General features: G+C 32.8%; 2 protein-coding genes across 5 annotated transcripts; one reads left to right on the forward strand and one right to left on the reverse strand.

Annotated features, from left to right (window-relative positions):
• Window positions 1–61: 61 nt before the first annotated feature.
• On the reverse strand, window positions 62–292 carry LOC133801465 (dolichyl-diphosphooligosaccharide--protein glycosyltransferase subunit 4A). Its single transcript, XM_062239680.1, has one exon. The coding sequence runs from the start codon at window positions 290–292 to the stop codon at window positions 179–181; it is 114 nt and encodes a 37-aa protein (XP_062095664.1). The 3' UTR covers window positions 62–178.
• Window positions 293–516: 224 nt separating this feature from the next.
• LOC133801463 (kinetochore-associated protein KNL-2 homolog) lies at window positions 517–5,922 on the forward strand. Of its 4 annotated transcripts, none has more exons than XM_062239679.1 (9): window positions 518–892; window positions 2,212–2,341; window positions 2,420–2,508; window positions 2,582–2,793; window positions 2,884–3,837; window positions 3,932–4,005; window positions 4,797–4,878; window positions 5,029–5,173; window positions 5,612–5,675. In XM_062239679.1, the coding sequence occupies exons 1-8, from the start codon at window positions 666–668 to the stop codon at window positions 5,160–5,162; spliced, it is 1,902 nt and encodes a 633-aa protein (XP_062095663.1). In that variant the 5' UTR covers window positions 518–665; the 3' UTR covers window positions 5,163–5,173; window positions 5,612–5,675. The 4 variants fall into 4 exon arrangements, 3 of the variants coding, with proteins under 3 accessions (XP_062095663.1, XP_062095661.1, XP_062095662.1); XM_062239677.1 differs by having other exon boundaries at window positions 521–892; window positions 5,029–5,087; window positions 5,612–5,922; XM_062239678.1 differs by having other exon boundaries at window positions 522–892; window positions 2,423–2,508; window positions 5,029–5,087; window positions 5,612–5,922.
• The last annotated feature ends 9,239 nt before the right edge of the window (window positions 5,923–15,161 follow it).

Here is a 15,161-nt window from a genome sequence, read left to right on the forward strand (position 1 = left end):
TATAACCCCTTCTATGCAGAATATAAAATACTAATCACAAAAAAGAAAAACAAAACAAACAAACACAAAATCTCAATCCATAGTAGTTGTAAGAGAGCAGAGCTCAGAGTCTACAAAAGAAAGAAAAAGAAAAAAAAAAAAACTAAGTAGCATCTATTTATTGTATAGCCAATAAGACTTAGTTGGTCTCATACTTTGGATCAGCCGTGACATAGTGATAAGCAATTACCAGAGCAAAAATGAAGATGCCCAGAAAATTGGCAATGAAGCCAAGGTCTTGATCGTCAATCATCTGAAAACGAAAAACAAACAACATTTAGTATATGAATGTATACATACAACTCAGAAATATTGACCTAGGAATGCCCAAAAAAAAAATCGATTCTTTTATATGAATTAAACAAATAAATTTGAAATTGAATTCTGGAATAGAGTTTAGAGATGTATGAAAGAACAAGAAGAAGAAGAAGAAGAAGAAGAAGAAGACTGTAGAGAATCTTACGGTGGTATCGTCGCAGCCAATTAAAGTTTTTTCAACTTTTCTCTTCTATCTCTGTGATTCAGGCTGCGTTTTCCAGATCTCGCCTTCCTTTCCATCCCTTTTCTTTTTATAAGAATCTCACGTGCAACTCACGTGCTATAATATTTAATAAAATTCAATTTGTATGATACACCAAATCAAAGCTCACTCAACTCACTTCTCCCGCCCCCGTTGTACGGACAAACCACCGCACCGCCTCTTCCACGCTCCTCGCTGTCGGCACCTCCTCCGCCGTGATTGGTCTGTCCTTAGCTATGGAGCTCGAGCTCCTTCTTCACTACTAGGCTTCAACGATTCTCCTCTACTCCCAGCCTCAAATTCGCCATTCTCTCAATACTCTACTCTAATCAGGTTTTTTTTCCTTCTTCTTTTCTCCCTCTCTTTTGTGCCTAAAATCTTTTCAAATCTCTAAATCTTGTTTGTAATTATAAAATCATGAGTTTCTTTCTATTTCTCATAGTGATTTTAGGCATGAAGATGGTATACCCACCATGTGTTTGTAATAATGTTATAATGATTTTATCTGCTCTGGGTTCTCAATTTTAGCCGCAGTTTATAGCATAATTTTGCTATATCACTCTATCTCTCTGTAATTTACTTTGATTTGAACTTTTTGAAGACCACTGATGGTATCTGTCTCTCTGTAATCTACATTGATAATTATGAATATCATGTTTCAGCACTGTAACTTGAGTATAAGTTATATACATGGTGTTTGAGTACTAGTAATCTTTCATGGTTGGATACTGAATATCTTACTACCATTTTTGCCTCTCAATGAGAGATACAGGATGTTCAATATCTTTAGATTGAACACACAAATTTTAGAGTCACACCTACTGGTGTGTTTTAGGCTCTTAGCCACACAATGCATACACATTTTGCAAGCGCCCCTTTGGCGAAGGTTCTGGAGCTTTGATATTTTGATAATAACTCTTTTGATTTAGACATTTCGGTGTAAAAAATTATTTCACTCTTCTGAAATGTACCATGTCAAAAAATTGGACCAAAAACGCATTATGTAATAAATATATATTTATATAAATGAGCAGTTGTTTTGAATCAAAGCGTCTTCAAAATATATATAATTATATATTTATATAAATAGAGCTAAATGTTTTGGAAGTATTATCTTTTGTCTGATTACGTGTGTTTATGTGTTTGACATAGGATTTTCTTCCTATCATTCACGGAGTTTGAGTTTTTTTCTTTGTTGAACTTGAATGTGTTTCTTGCCATAAGAAACTTACACTATGGGCACTCTGTTAATTTTTATTTTTTTAAGCATTTAATAATAACATGGATAAATTAGATTGAATTATTTCAGATGTCATTTTTTTTTCTTTCACATTCATTGATAATATATATTAATTTGCATTGAAAGAGTAAAAAGAAAAATTGTTTTCTAAAACCAAGTTATTTTCTTTCTCCAAACATGTTTATTTTGATTTTTGTTCTCAAAAAAAAAAAATAGAAAACTTATGCCAAACACCTTTAAATTTTGAAAACAACAAAAATTGTTTTCTATTCTCATTTATGAAAACATAACTTGGAAAATAATAATAATAACAATAACAATAATATGCCCTAAAATTTAAAACTTTATTAACAAAAATCAGTTGTAAACAAATGCAAATGATATTGTACAATGTTAACCCAAAACACTTCAGGTTCCCATGGCGCAAAGTGGGAGATTGTTTCGAGTTAGCTTATGAGTGTTTTTGTTATTCCATGGCTGATTCTGGGGGCTCCACAGAAGTACAAGCAGGAGCAGGCTCTTCCTCTCATTTTGGAAGAACAGTAAGTGCGTTTTGGGCTTTGTCTTCTTTGTGTTTGTTTGACATTTGATTATTTGGTTAACAATACTCGTGTGCAAAGCAGGTATGCTTGTTCGATTGGTGGTTGATTCAGACCCAAAACGACCTCCATGGTAACATGCTTGGTGTTGCCGGCTTAACATCCAGACAGTAAGCTAATAATGTACCTCTCTTTCTTTCACAGATGTCTTTGTATATTTATGAATTGTCGTAATCAAATTAGGCAAGAAGCAGTCCGTGTGTTTACCTCCGCTCCTATAGCAAAAAGATATGATGTTTTCACTCTAGAGACTGCCGACGATGTCTGTATCATCCTTAAGGGTCTCATCAACAAGCACCGCACCACTCTCAATGGCTTTTCTTCCCAGTTTTCTAAAAGCTTTATGTTTGGCTTTCCTTCTAACTGGCAACAATTTTCTACAAATGCTCCTCCTGGTACTGCTACTGCTTTTATATTCATCATTGCTAGTCCTCTTGTATATACAAGTACTTATTATAATTATTATTATTTTTAATTTTGTTTAGCTATCTCTGCGGATTGTGGAGCAGTATCTGGGCCTGAAATTTCTACTCCAAAATCTGTTCGGTTTTTACAAGAAAAATTTCCTGAGAAACAAGGTTGTGTCACTCGAAAACATAGGAAACAAGTTGAAACTTCAGAATCTCACAAGGTTTCTGAGAATGGTACTCTCAATTCTTCAAAAGTTTCTAACTTGAGTGAAGAGAATAAAGACCAACTGGATGTTGCACCTACACAGTTTTTACAAGAAAAATCTCCTGAGAAACTAGGTTGTGTCACTCGGAAACATAGGAAACAAGTTAAAACTTCAGAATCTCACAAGGATTCTAAGAATAGTACTCTCAATTCTTCAAAAGTTTCTAACTTGAGTGATGAGAATAAAGACCAACAGCATGTTACACCTATACAGTTTTTACAAGAGAAAACTCCCGAGAAACACGGTTGTGTCACTCGGAAACATAGGATACAAGTTGAAACATCAGAATCTCATAACATTTCTGAGAATGGTACTCTCAATACCTCAAAAGTTTCTAACTTGAGTGATGAGAATAAAGACCAACTGGATGTTACACCTATTGGTTTTCGGAAATGTAGTGGTAGATTGAGGAATCTCAAAGACAGACCTATTGGTTTTCAGAAATGTAGTGATAAACTGAGGAATCCCAAAGACAGTCAGACGATCCTCCTTGTATCTGGGTGTTCTATAGATTTAGAACAACAAAATGTTAGTCCTGCAACCAGTGACTCTGGGAGAAAATTGGGTGTGTCTGGTAAATCTCTGATTCATTCAACAGACAGAGTGCCCAAAATTTCGTTTGCAAAAGTAGGAAGCAAAAGGAAGCAACAGCCAGTGGACACAAATGTCACAGTAAAACTAGGTGATGAATCTTTGAGCACAGGTCCAGAGCAGACTTCTAATTCAAAAAGAAGGCGTGATTCTGGGAATGTCAAGACTAAAGGTATTTCACAGGCTGGCATTCTAAGTTGATTAACCGATTTATTTATTGATCTTACTCATAAGAGTCAATTTTTTTATAAAGTTGAATATTGCAGCTGGGCAAGAAACTGGTTTTAAAGGAGGCAAGCACACAAAGACAAGAAAGAGGGAAATTTATTTTGATACAGAAGTAAGTTGGTTATTGCAAAAGCAGTTGATTTTCTATCACTTCGGTGCCAATTGAGGCTAGTTTAATTGGTTAGGATTTAAGGGTGGGGGAGGGGAGAAATTATATATTAAGATGAGAGCCGTGCGTATTTTTTTTTAATTTATATTTGGCCATATTTAATATATAAAAAAAGGTCCATCCCTTTGGTTCTATTGAGTTATTGAATTAGATTCTGTTGACCTGTAGTTCTATTATGTATCGCATATTAGCTGGGTAAATGATTACTCATTTTCTTCATGATAAAGTGATCGTGGTCTATTTATTTAATATCTTGATCTTTGTTAACTGTTAACCTGCTGCGACAAAACTCACTCAGATTGGCCAATTTTTTCTACTGAGATAAGCAGGAGGTGATGGCTGTGCCAAAACTTGATGTCATTTAGTATTCATTACAGCATGGAGCCATTTCTTGCTTGTGATTTATTGAACATGTAATCCAATCTATTCTTCATTGGATTGTGGTGCAAGAGATTACTATAAAATTCTGGCTACATGCTTACAGTATAATGTTATTCAAGATTATTATTTACCTAATTCTCAGGTATAGGTTTTATTGTGCTGTGTACTCTTCGGTTTATGATTGTAACTAAGGTTGTGTATTTTTAGAGTGTTTATGCTAATGGGTTAAATGCTTTAATTTAATTCTGATGGCTGTTTGTTGTTCATTTTTGTTTTTTGTTTTTTGAAGAGGTTTGTTATTCATTTCTTGTGTGCATATCTATTGTTTTGTTTGCTTTTCTGCCTTTGTTCAGGCAACACCACCAGCTGGGGAGAATAAAAGTAAAGTATCTTTAGTCTCCCCTGATTGTTTGAGTTATGGACGATCTAGATCAGGTGACTTTGCTACTCTCTCTTCCCAACTCTCTTTTTCAAAATTTTGGATAGCATTGCTAATGTTTTTGGGATTAGAATAATAATTGTCATTGTTACGTCTTATTCCTAAAGCTTTTAACATTACTCTACGCTTTGATTGAATATGTACAGGGCGGCTACTACTACCTGTGATGGAATTCTGGCGCAATCAAATGCCAGTTTATGATGTGGTTAGTATTGTTTGGTTGCTTAGCTTCTTTAGCACATTTGCATTCCAGGCATTTAAACATGCAATCAAATGCTAGTTTATGATGTGGTTAGTATTATTTGGTTGCTTAGCTTCTTTAGCACATTTGCAATTCCAGGCATTTAAACATGAGTAATGATATGTGCACAAAAAATATATATCAAAATACTACACACATTGATGTGACAGTTTAGCCTAGTCAATCACATGTTATTGTGTGTAATGTTTGAGTGTATATTTTGGGTGCACGTATCATTACTCTTTAAACATTTTGATTGCTATGTGGTCATTTGTCGCCAAGAACATATTATCTTTCTCTTTGCCACAAATTTTATAGACAAACATTATCTAGCACAAGACAACTGAATGGAAATTTGACTACTGCACTTTTTTTAGCGTACCCTATGTATACTAAGTCTTAATTTATACAAACTTGGTCATTTGGATTTTTTTAGTTGATTTTGGAGGAGGGTAAACTTACATTTGTTGTTTTTATGGTGTCTTCAGGATCGTAAACTTACTGGAATTCAGGAAAGCACCCCTGTCGTAGTACCATCAAGAGGAACTCAATCCGAGCCCCGAAAAAAGCTGAATCGGTAGTGGTTTGAGGTGAGTTTTTGTAAGGAGAAAATCGAAATTGAGCCATGGGTTTGGCATATCATATTTGAGTATTGTGTTATTAGATACACAAGTAGTTAGTTTGACTAGTTTGAGAATGTAACATTTGTGTATGCATTTACGTATATTACATGTTATTGAATGATTGGTTGTTCTTGTTGAAAGATTATATGTAGAAAGAATGTGTTGGCTTTCGTGTTGATGAATCCAAAGTCTTGAACAAATCTATATTAATTAATATTATATTATATGATTGGAAGGTCAAATTTTATATTTCTTATTCTATTCACATTCAAATAATAATTTTTTTTTTCTTTTAAATTATAATATCTATACAACAACTAATTTTTTTTATAATTTTACAAACGAGTCCAAAGTTTATTAATTTAACGTTATAAGAGTTTCTACAAAGATCAATTTGGATACAATTAATTTTATTTTATTCAGTTATTGGAATATTCCTTCTTTTTTTAGTGTTGAAGTGAGATCAATTGAATAAATGACTTGATAAGAGCTACCAACCGATTTGGAGGTTTTATTTATCAAACTAAGTGACAGTTTGGTAAAAGTTATTATCTGTTCAATAATTTATTAAAGAATGCTGGCACAACTCAATGTGTTTTTTTTATTTAAATATATTTACTAATGATTTATTATATATTAATCTAAATTAAAATATTTAAAATAAATTAATATGATAATAACATAAACAATATTTAAATCTTAAATATTTTTATTTCATTCTAAAAATATAATTATAATTTTATATTTATTAGATATCTTTAAAAACAATTATATTTGTAATGTTATATCAACACATTAATATAGATAATTTTCTTTGAAATGTTTGATATAAATTTTATTATACATTATAATATTATTTTTGCATCTAATAGTATTTTTAAATTATAATTTATCAAAACACATTAATTTCACGCTTTAGGGAAAAAAATGAAATAATTAAAAACATAAAAGGTGAGAGTTTTGCATAACTTCATATTTACATATTTGTGATTATTCGTGACGAGACTATTATACTATAATAATTATAATTAAAATTTTAGCTACACAGACTAGTTATAATATATATATAAATATACTTATATGTGTATAATATATAATATAATATAATATTTTTATTGATGATCACTTTATTAGTGCTTTATCAAAAATATATTTTTAATTTTAACATATTCAAATAGATGCAATATTTATATTGAAATCTATTTAGTATGTATGAATTTATTTTGATAAAATCAAATAAATATTATATCTATATTGGTTTGTTAATAATTTCTAAGCTGTTTTTTAATAAATGTCTTTACTCATATTACATTTTATTTCATTCCTATTTCTATTCTCAACTTTAGTCCTATTAATACCATAAATTTGTTAACTAAAATAGGTGTTGACTGTCATTTTCACTATCAACTAAATAAATAAGTGTTGTGAAAATTAATATACGCAAGTATACGCAGTCACACAAGTAATATAATGATAAGTGAAATCGTCTTCACAGGGATTGCAAGTCAAATTTAATGTAAAACCAATTATTTAATAATTTGGAATTTTAAGAAAATAAATAGATTGGATGTTGTGAACTAAAATAAAATGATTAAACTGGAATCAAGATTAAAATATTGCTACAAACGCTGGAAACTTAACTGCAAGAAAAAGTATCTATGGAATGATAGACTTGAATAGCTAAATCCCCCCTATGTTTTATCTGCCCAGTTGTTACAGCATTACTTCAGCAAAACGCACAGAGTTAACTAGAATTCCTTACAAGCCCATGAGATTTTTCCAAAACTCATGAAATAAGTTCTATCATCTAACCCAATATATTCCTATATTAAATCAGATTCAAGAACATAATTTAAGCATCAATTCTCAAAGTTATGCAAAGTAGTAAAATATTCCTATTCTACTTACTAAGAACAACCTAGAAAATGGGTATTCTCTTGCATCATTCAAGTACCAACTACTAGATTTAACATTTCCAGTATTAAATCTAGCTTAATAACCTGCCATTAATTTCCAAACAACAACAGTAAATAAACATGAAGCTCACTTGAATGAACAATGACAATTTAGCTTAAGTAATGCATTCAAACTTGAAATACATGAAAAAGGGGGTCTTTAACCATTCAAGTCTCAAAAGTTTAGCTCATAATAAATTGTGCAAAAATTACAAAATTGAAAAAGAGAGAAAGATAGAAATAAAAACCCAATTTAGAGTTGTCACAAGACTCTAAGTTTTTCTTCCAAATTCCTCTTCTTCTTCCTTTGAAAATTTGCCAATCTCAAAATTAAAATGCAAAACTAAAACCCTAAATAACACTCAAATAAACTTTCTCTTATTTTTTTTTTCATCTTCTTTTTCTTCATTTTTCTCTGGTTGCTTTTTGTTGGCGTCCCCTCTGTAGCAACCACCCCCTTCTTTTCCTTTGATGATATATATATATATATCATATGCATATGATACCCTTGGTTGCAATGTCCAAGGCTAATCACGTGGCCCATTTGCTTTCCTTCGTCACATATATACACATATATGATGTAAGGTCTCATTTTGTCAATTCCCTTTTCCAAAGTCCAATACGTGATGACCCATCTTTTATCTCTTTTTTTTTTCTTTTTCTTTCTTCTTTCTTTTGATTTAAAGATATCTCAAATAAAGTCCATTAGACATGAGCCCAATCCAATTGGAAATGTGTCCAATTAAAATAACCACTAATCAATTTGGGCTTTTGGTGAGTACATAGACTTTGAATGAGGCATCAATTGTTCTTTAATCTCCTTTAATTTCAATATTTCCATTTAAGCTCCTAAAAATACACAAAATTGAGATTAATAATTATAGATAGGAAACTAAATAATGTCAAAATTAATATTTATTAAAAACTAAATAAAACTAATTAAAAGTCACTAAATTTAACTAAAAATACTTGAGAACAAAACTATTTTAATGCACAAAAAGAGTTAAATAACTCTATTTTTATAGAGTTATCAATAAGAACTTAAAAAAATGCAAGAAAGAGACACGGATTTTACGTGATTCAGGTTATAAAACAACCATTGTCCACGAGGCTTTAGTATTAGGGTTCTTGAAGCTTGAGAGGGCAATTTTCAATGGAGGTTTCTCAGGCAGCGTATATATTGCTCTGAGTACAAAAAGCGGGATCAAAAGTCCAAAATTCAAAAGTCCTTCACAATGGAAGCCCTATCCCTATTATCGTGGCTGGGGACAATTAATTACCTTAATGAATATTTATTACAAACACTCCCAATCATTTGATAGTTTAATGATAATTAATACCTCCGGGTGCACCAATTAAGGTGATAGGCCCAGACGTATTGCACGGGGCCCAGTTCGTAGGTTGCATCCCATTACTTTAGGGGAGACATGCCCCTGATACTGTCATAACGCAACTGCATGTTTCCTATGTCAAGCAACGCACTGGGCATGTCAATTGTCGAGTGTATGGGTTTGACACTACTACTCGAGGCACCAAAAGCTATCAGACGACCGCTTGTGGTACAAAGTTGCTGTAAGTTCCTAGACTTGGAGGACCAAATGACCAAGAGGAGGGGAGACTGCAATAGAGGTCCTCGAGACGTGGCCTAACTTGAAGTCATTCACGCCTGAAAATGGATCAAAATGCACTAGGAGAAGTTTACACTCCGAGTAGCTCTAGGCGAGCTCCACAAGACTTCATTAGCTTCCAAGGAGCCTAACTACTTATCTAATAACTATCATGTGTCCAATGATGAAATCATAAACAACAATTGGAACTTAAGAGTATGAATCCTAAGTGAAATGAATGGCAAAAATATCAAATGATCTTGAGTATGGTGATAACGAATGGAATAGAGGAATAATCCGTGGTATTAATTCTAAATACAAAGGTTTATTCTTCATCCTTTTATAAAGGATTATATATACATGGTAAATTACAAAGATGCCATCAACGTTAATCATAGGAAAATTCACGTGAGGGCATGTCTCGTCCACTCCTCATTGACACTATGATTTGGTGGCAGATTGTCAACTGTGAAGTATGTTGAATTATTAGCCCCATAATATAAATATATTTTTGTTATGTTATTATTTATTTCTTCACCTAATCTTATAAGATAAAAGAGAAAAAAAAAAGTGTGATATTATATATAATTCATCATATTTTTTATATAAGAATTTGAAAAAATATTAGTAAATTGAACAAAAAAAATTGATTTTTGACATAATTTTAAAGTGTTTTTTGATAAGTATATATATATATATATTTAGGTGAATTACACAAACATAATATTAAAAAATTAAGAAATTAAGATGAAATAAATTATAATTTCTTTAATCATATTATATTATTTTTCTAAAAAATTATAATCAACCAAATAAATGTAAAAAATATTTTAAATATATATATATATACTAGGTAGAAGCAATGTGTAATGCACGTTTGCATAGCTTTAAAATTATAAATATTGTCTATAATTTTAATAAAAATTGGTTCACTATTTTTTTTAAATATATATAATAAAATAAATTATAGTTCTATAATATATATAAATATTTATATCAATAATCTCTATATATATGACATTTAAATGTAACATTGGCATATATATATATATTTACATGACTACATGACATATATATACAATACAATAATATTTAAAAAGAAATTAATAATAGAAATAAAATAAGAATAGAAAAAATCATAGTGTAGACAGTAATATACATGCATTAACTATTTTTAGTTTCTAATGTATCTCACAATGTCCTTTGATGAGTTTTATGAAGAAAAATAGTTCAAATCACTTGATAAAAAACAATCTATCACACAAATTTATAAGATAAAAAAAATGATATGTATGTCTTTATTATTTTTAAATAAATATGATTTAATTATTTAAATTATCATAAAATATCTTTAAAATATTATATTTTAATTAATTTTTTTGTTATTTAAGTTTATGTTTGTTATAATTTTTGAATTTGGGATTGACAACAAGATATTATATATTATATGTTTAATGTAATATTAAATATTATACGTGGATTTTAAATTTATGTTTCTTGCTAGATTTAAAAAAAAAACAATTTGTTGCTAATTAACAGTAGAATATATTATATGTTTAATATGATATTATTATAATAAGTAAGTTTAATTTTAATTAAATTTTATTTAAGTTATAAAACATATGATTTTATTATTTTTAAATAATTATCATTGTAAAATATCTTAAAAATATTATATTTTAATTTGTTTAATTATTTATTATTTTAAAATAATTATCATTGTAAAATATATGCAAAATATCGTATTTTAATTTGCTTAATTATTTATTATTTTTTAAATAATTATCATTATAAAATATCTCAAAAATATTATATTTTAATTAATTAATTTATTTATTTTATTAACCGTTAAATATAAAATTATTTTATTAAATATAAAAATATTCAGTTAAAGTTAATATTAAAAAAATTAAAAAATCATGAGCAAGGGATAATTATAACATTCCTTTATACTTGAAGTGACCACTTGTTGCTTGTAATAATTCATCATCCTAATTATCAAGTTTTCATGATTTGTTTTCCAAAAACAAAAATGTTGTCACGATTTGATTGGTGATTAGCCTTTTTCCTAGCGTAATAGAGTAACAATATCTCATGTTTGAAGAAATACTAATAGAGCTGCTTATGGTTTAGTTATATTTGTTTGAGTTAGATGAAAATTGTACTTGATCGGAGGAAATTCCATCTCTAATTTAATATAGATTCTATTCATTAATATAAAAAAAAACATTTCTTTATACTTTATTTCTATTTATTTTTCTATTAATTTATTAAATTTTAGTAAACATAAAAGAAATTTTACGTAATTTTTTTTCCTTAAATAACTTACATGTAAATGAATAATTATTTTTTATACTTATAAAAAATCTCAAATTAAAAATAGTAAACTATTTATTGATTCCAAATAGTTTTCTATCAACATTATTTTTATTTAAGATTGTATTTTGGATTATTGAAAATAATAATTGACTTTCATATAAATTGTTTAAAAATAAATCATATAAATTCTAGTTGTTTTATCTTAATTATTTTTGTAAATTATATTACGTATGTATAATTATATACATGGTCGTGTATAAAGAATAAATGTTGGCTTTCGTGTTGATGAATCCAATGTAAATAATGACATTATATTAAATAAATATTAATATTACCCAATGGACTGTAAACTTTGGAAAATGCAAGACAACAATAACAAGAAGTAATACAAATAATTATTGGAGACTACTATACTGGAGGCATGTCTTTTGCCTATTAGTAGGAGCGTATCTGTTATTGGCACGTAGAAAAATTACAATAATTTTTTTTATATGACGGTATACATTATAGTTATTTAAGACCTTCCACCAGTTTTTAAAAAATTATGAATAATTTACGATACTAAAAACAAACTTCAAAATAATTTATTTCACGCGTGTAAAAAACAAGCTTCCACCATACCATTGTTTCCAACGAACAAAACCTAGAGATTCAGCATACCATTTGCTCATTACATGTGTTGTTTTGCTATATTATCATTTTTACAAGTGTTTATTATGAGCATAAATGTTCGAACAGGTTTCGCTCAAGGCAAGTGACCGAGGACCTAAAGCTCCCCGATCACTTGGGGGGCATATAAGGTATCTAGTAAGCAAAACATATCAACAGGTACGTAAACACACAAGCAAAATAAGTGAAAGCATGCTACGGTACTTAGAGTTTGTTGACGCGGTTCTTCGCCAACAGGTAATTAATAGAATAAGAGAGTGAGACTAGTGCTAAGTAATGAACCGTAACAGATGAATGATCTTAAAATAAAATGGTGATACCAATAATTTTTTAGGTGGTTCAAAGGTTAAAATCCTTCTACTCCACCAGCCAATATTATTGCTAGTTTTCTGGTATTCTTTACAGAATATTTCTTTACATAATAGAGTCCAATCCCTTGCAACTCCCAGGGTCTCCATATTTATAGGAGAGGGCACCTGCGGGTTGGCAAGGGGGGTCATCCCGTGACCTTCTTACCTATCATGTCATCTCTGTGACATTCATGATTAATTCCTAAAACCTAACAAATGAAGTGTGGTCTAATCAATAGGTAAGGGGGATAATGGGCCGAACGGCCCAACCCAGTCGTGGGTGCCTGAACACGCATGTTTAGGCTGCGTGTCCGAGAATTCAGGGATATATCAGACACGTGATGCCTGATATATGCACGTTTACATTGCATGGTTGACTTTATATGGGGTCACGGACGCCAACTCAGGCTCGTACCTCGAGCTGGATGTCTTCTTAGTCCGCGGTGTCCATACTTCTGACCTGACTCCTTAGTAACCTCAGTGAATCTGTGGTTACCTCGAGCTAAAGAGGTGGGACCTAGGAGCAGCAGCTCCGGGTACATGTCATCCACGTGGCTGATACACAATTATGCCATACCTCAGCCTGCTAATAGCCCGTGGAGAATTAAGGCGTACATTTGCCCCCCAAGCCCCTGCTCGTGGCACATGACGTCACCTGGGGCCACAGTGGGGGCTTTTAGGCTTCTTTGTGGACTTTCACATTCCGCCCATTACACAGGCGTCGAGTACGTGGTTGGTGACGATACGTCTCCCGAGAACCGCATTAAATGGCCTAGCCTATACTCGGCCGTCGTTTCGCCTCTCGAGTAGTGATCCTTAAATCCTACATTAGGGCAATCCAACGGCCCCCCCTCACTTGGTCTCTTACGTATATAAAAGGGGTGGCCACCTTACGCATGGGCCACCCGTTCATTTGAAAAATTATCTTGTTTTCTTCTTTCTTCTCAGTCTCAAAAACTCTCCCTCTCTCTCTTCCGGTTACCGTTCCCAGCGTTCCAAAAGTTCAAGTGCAAGAGTTCCTTTGAGGCTTTGGCATCAGCAGTTTCAGCCGGACTTCAACCCAGACGCCCATTTCAGCCCCCTCACAGCAAAACATTCTGTAAGTTCTCCGCTTATGCATGCTTTAAATTTACTTTTCACTGTTGCTAGGGTAAATTGTTTCTATAGCCACATGCAGCATTCTGCTGGTTTTTGTGGGTATGATAGGCGTAGGTTTTTATTCTAGGGCATCGACCGTAGAAAAAATCATTTAGGAGAACGACTCAAAGGGTACATTTTATGGGGAAATTTTCTGGGTAGAACTTTTGTATGCCTATTTGGAAGAACCAGTTTTTAGGATGCAAAAGCCGGGTAGCTTAGGGGACACGCCTCACAGGCGGTTTTGCACTGTTTTCCTACTGAAACTTTCCTTCCAAGGCAAAATTTTTATTCTGACCCTCCTGACACACGGATTCCGAGTAATCGGGGACCCGTTGGGAGCACAGGCGCGTGTTCATAGAACCGCGTGGTCTCACTCTCCACGGGCTAAGATTACCTCAGCCCGTGTAAAGGAAACACTTCGTGTCATATTCTTTCTTATGCTTAGGTCGCCTTTTCTAAACTTTCTTCTTTTGTTCGTTAGGTGACCAGATGGGACCAAAGAAGAACGCCCCTAAGAAGACTACTGGCAGCTTGTCTTCTCAGCAAGCCAAAGGGAAAGAGGTGGTCCCGGACTCTCCCATCCCCGTCTTTGGTCCGGCCGTGGAGCAGGAGCTCGAGGTGGGGCCTGATGCTTTCTGCGAGGCCGAGAGGATCGTCTCGAAGATCACCAGCCAGGGGGAGAGTGAATAAGATATTCCTCTCCCACAACATTGAGCTTGGGAGGGGCGCCCTAGACGCCCGACCTCCCCTAGAAGGCGAGCGGAGTTGCGCGCCGCTCGATGAGGAATATGCAGCCTGGAGCGACGAGCACTTCAAGGCTGGGGCCTTCCTTCCGCCGCATAGGTTTTTCCCGAGCTTCACCATCCGTGAGGAATTCTGTGGATCGATACTTACCTCCTCGAGCTCTTCGATAGCTTGGAGCTCGGATTTATCCTCGCCTACCCTGGGGTCAATATCATCACTTAGGACGAAGTTTTCCCCTTTGGCGCTCTGAGGTTTTTCAATCTCAGGATTAGGCAAAAGTTCCTGAGATTCCTCATTTCCGCCTTGGACGGTCATCGTTAACTGCCCGGGTTTTAATTTTTCCTTCATGGAAATGTTGTAGCATTCCCTGGCAGCAAGTTGATCGCCACGGACTGTGCATATCCCCGTGGAAGAGGAGAATTTTAGCACGAGGTGGCGGATGGAGGTAATGACTTCAAACTCTATAAGCGTAGGTCGACCCAAAATGGCATTGTACGCGGCGGGACAGTCGATGAACACGAACTCGATGAGCTTTGAGACTGTCCGAGGTCCCTCTCCTAAGGTGATCACTAGCTCGATCGTCCCTATTGCTGCCGACCCTTCTCCAGAAAATCCGTAAAGCATCATGGAG

This window comes from Humulus lupulus, chromosome 9, assembly GCF_963169125.1.
Source record: "Humulus lupulus chromosome 9, drHumLupu1.1, whole genome shotgun sequence".
Classification (NCBI taxonomy): Eukaryota; Viridiplantae; Streptophyta; class Magnoliopsida; order Rosales; family Cannabaceae; genus Humulus; species Humulus lupulus.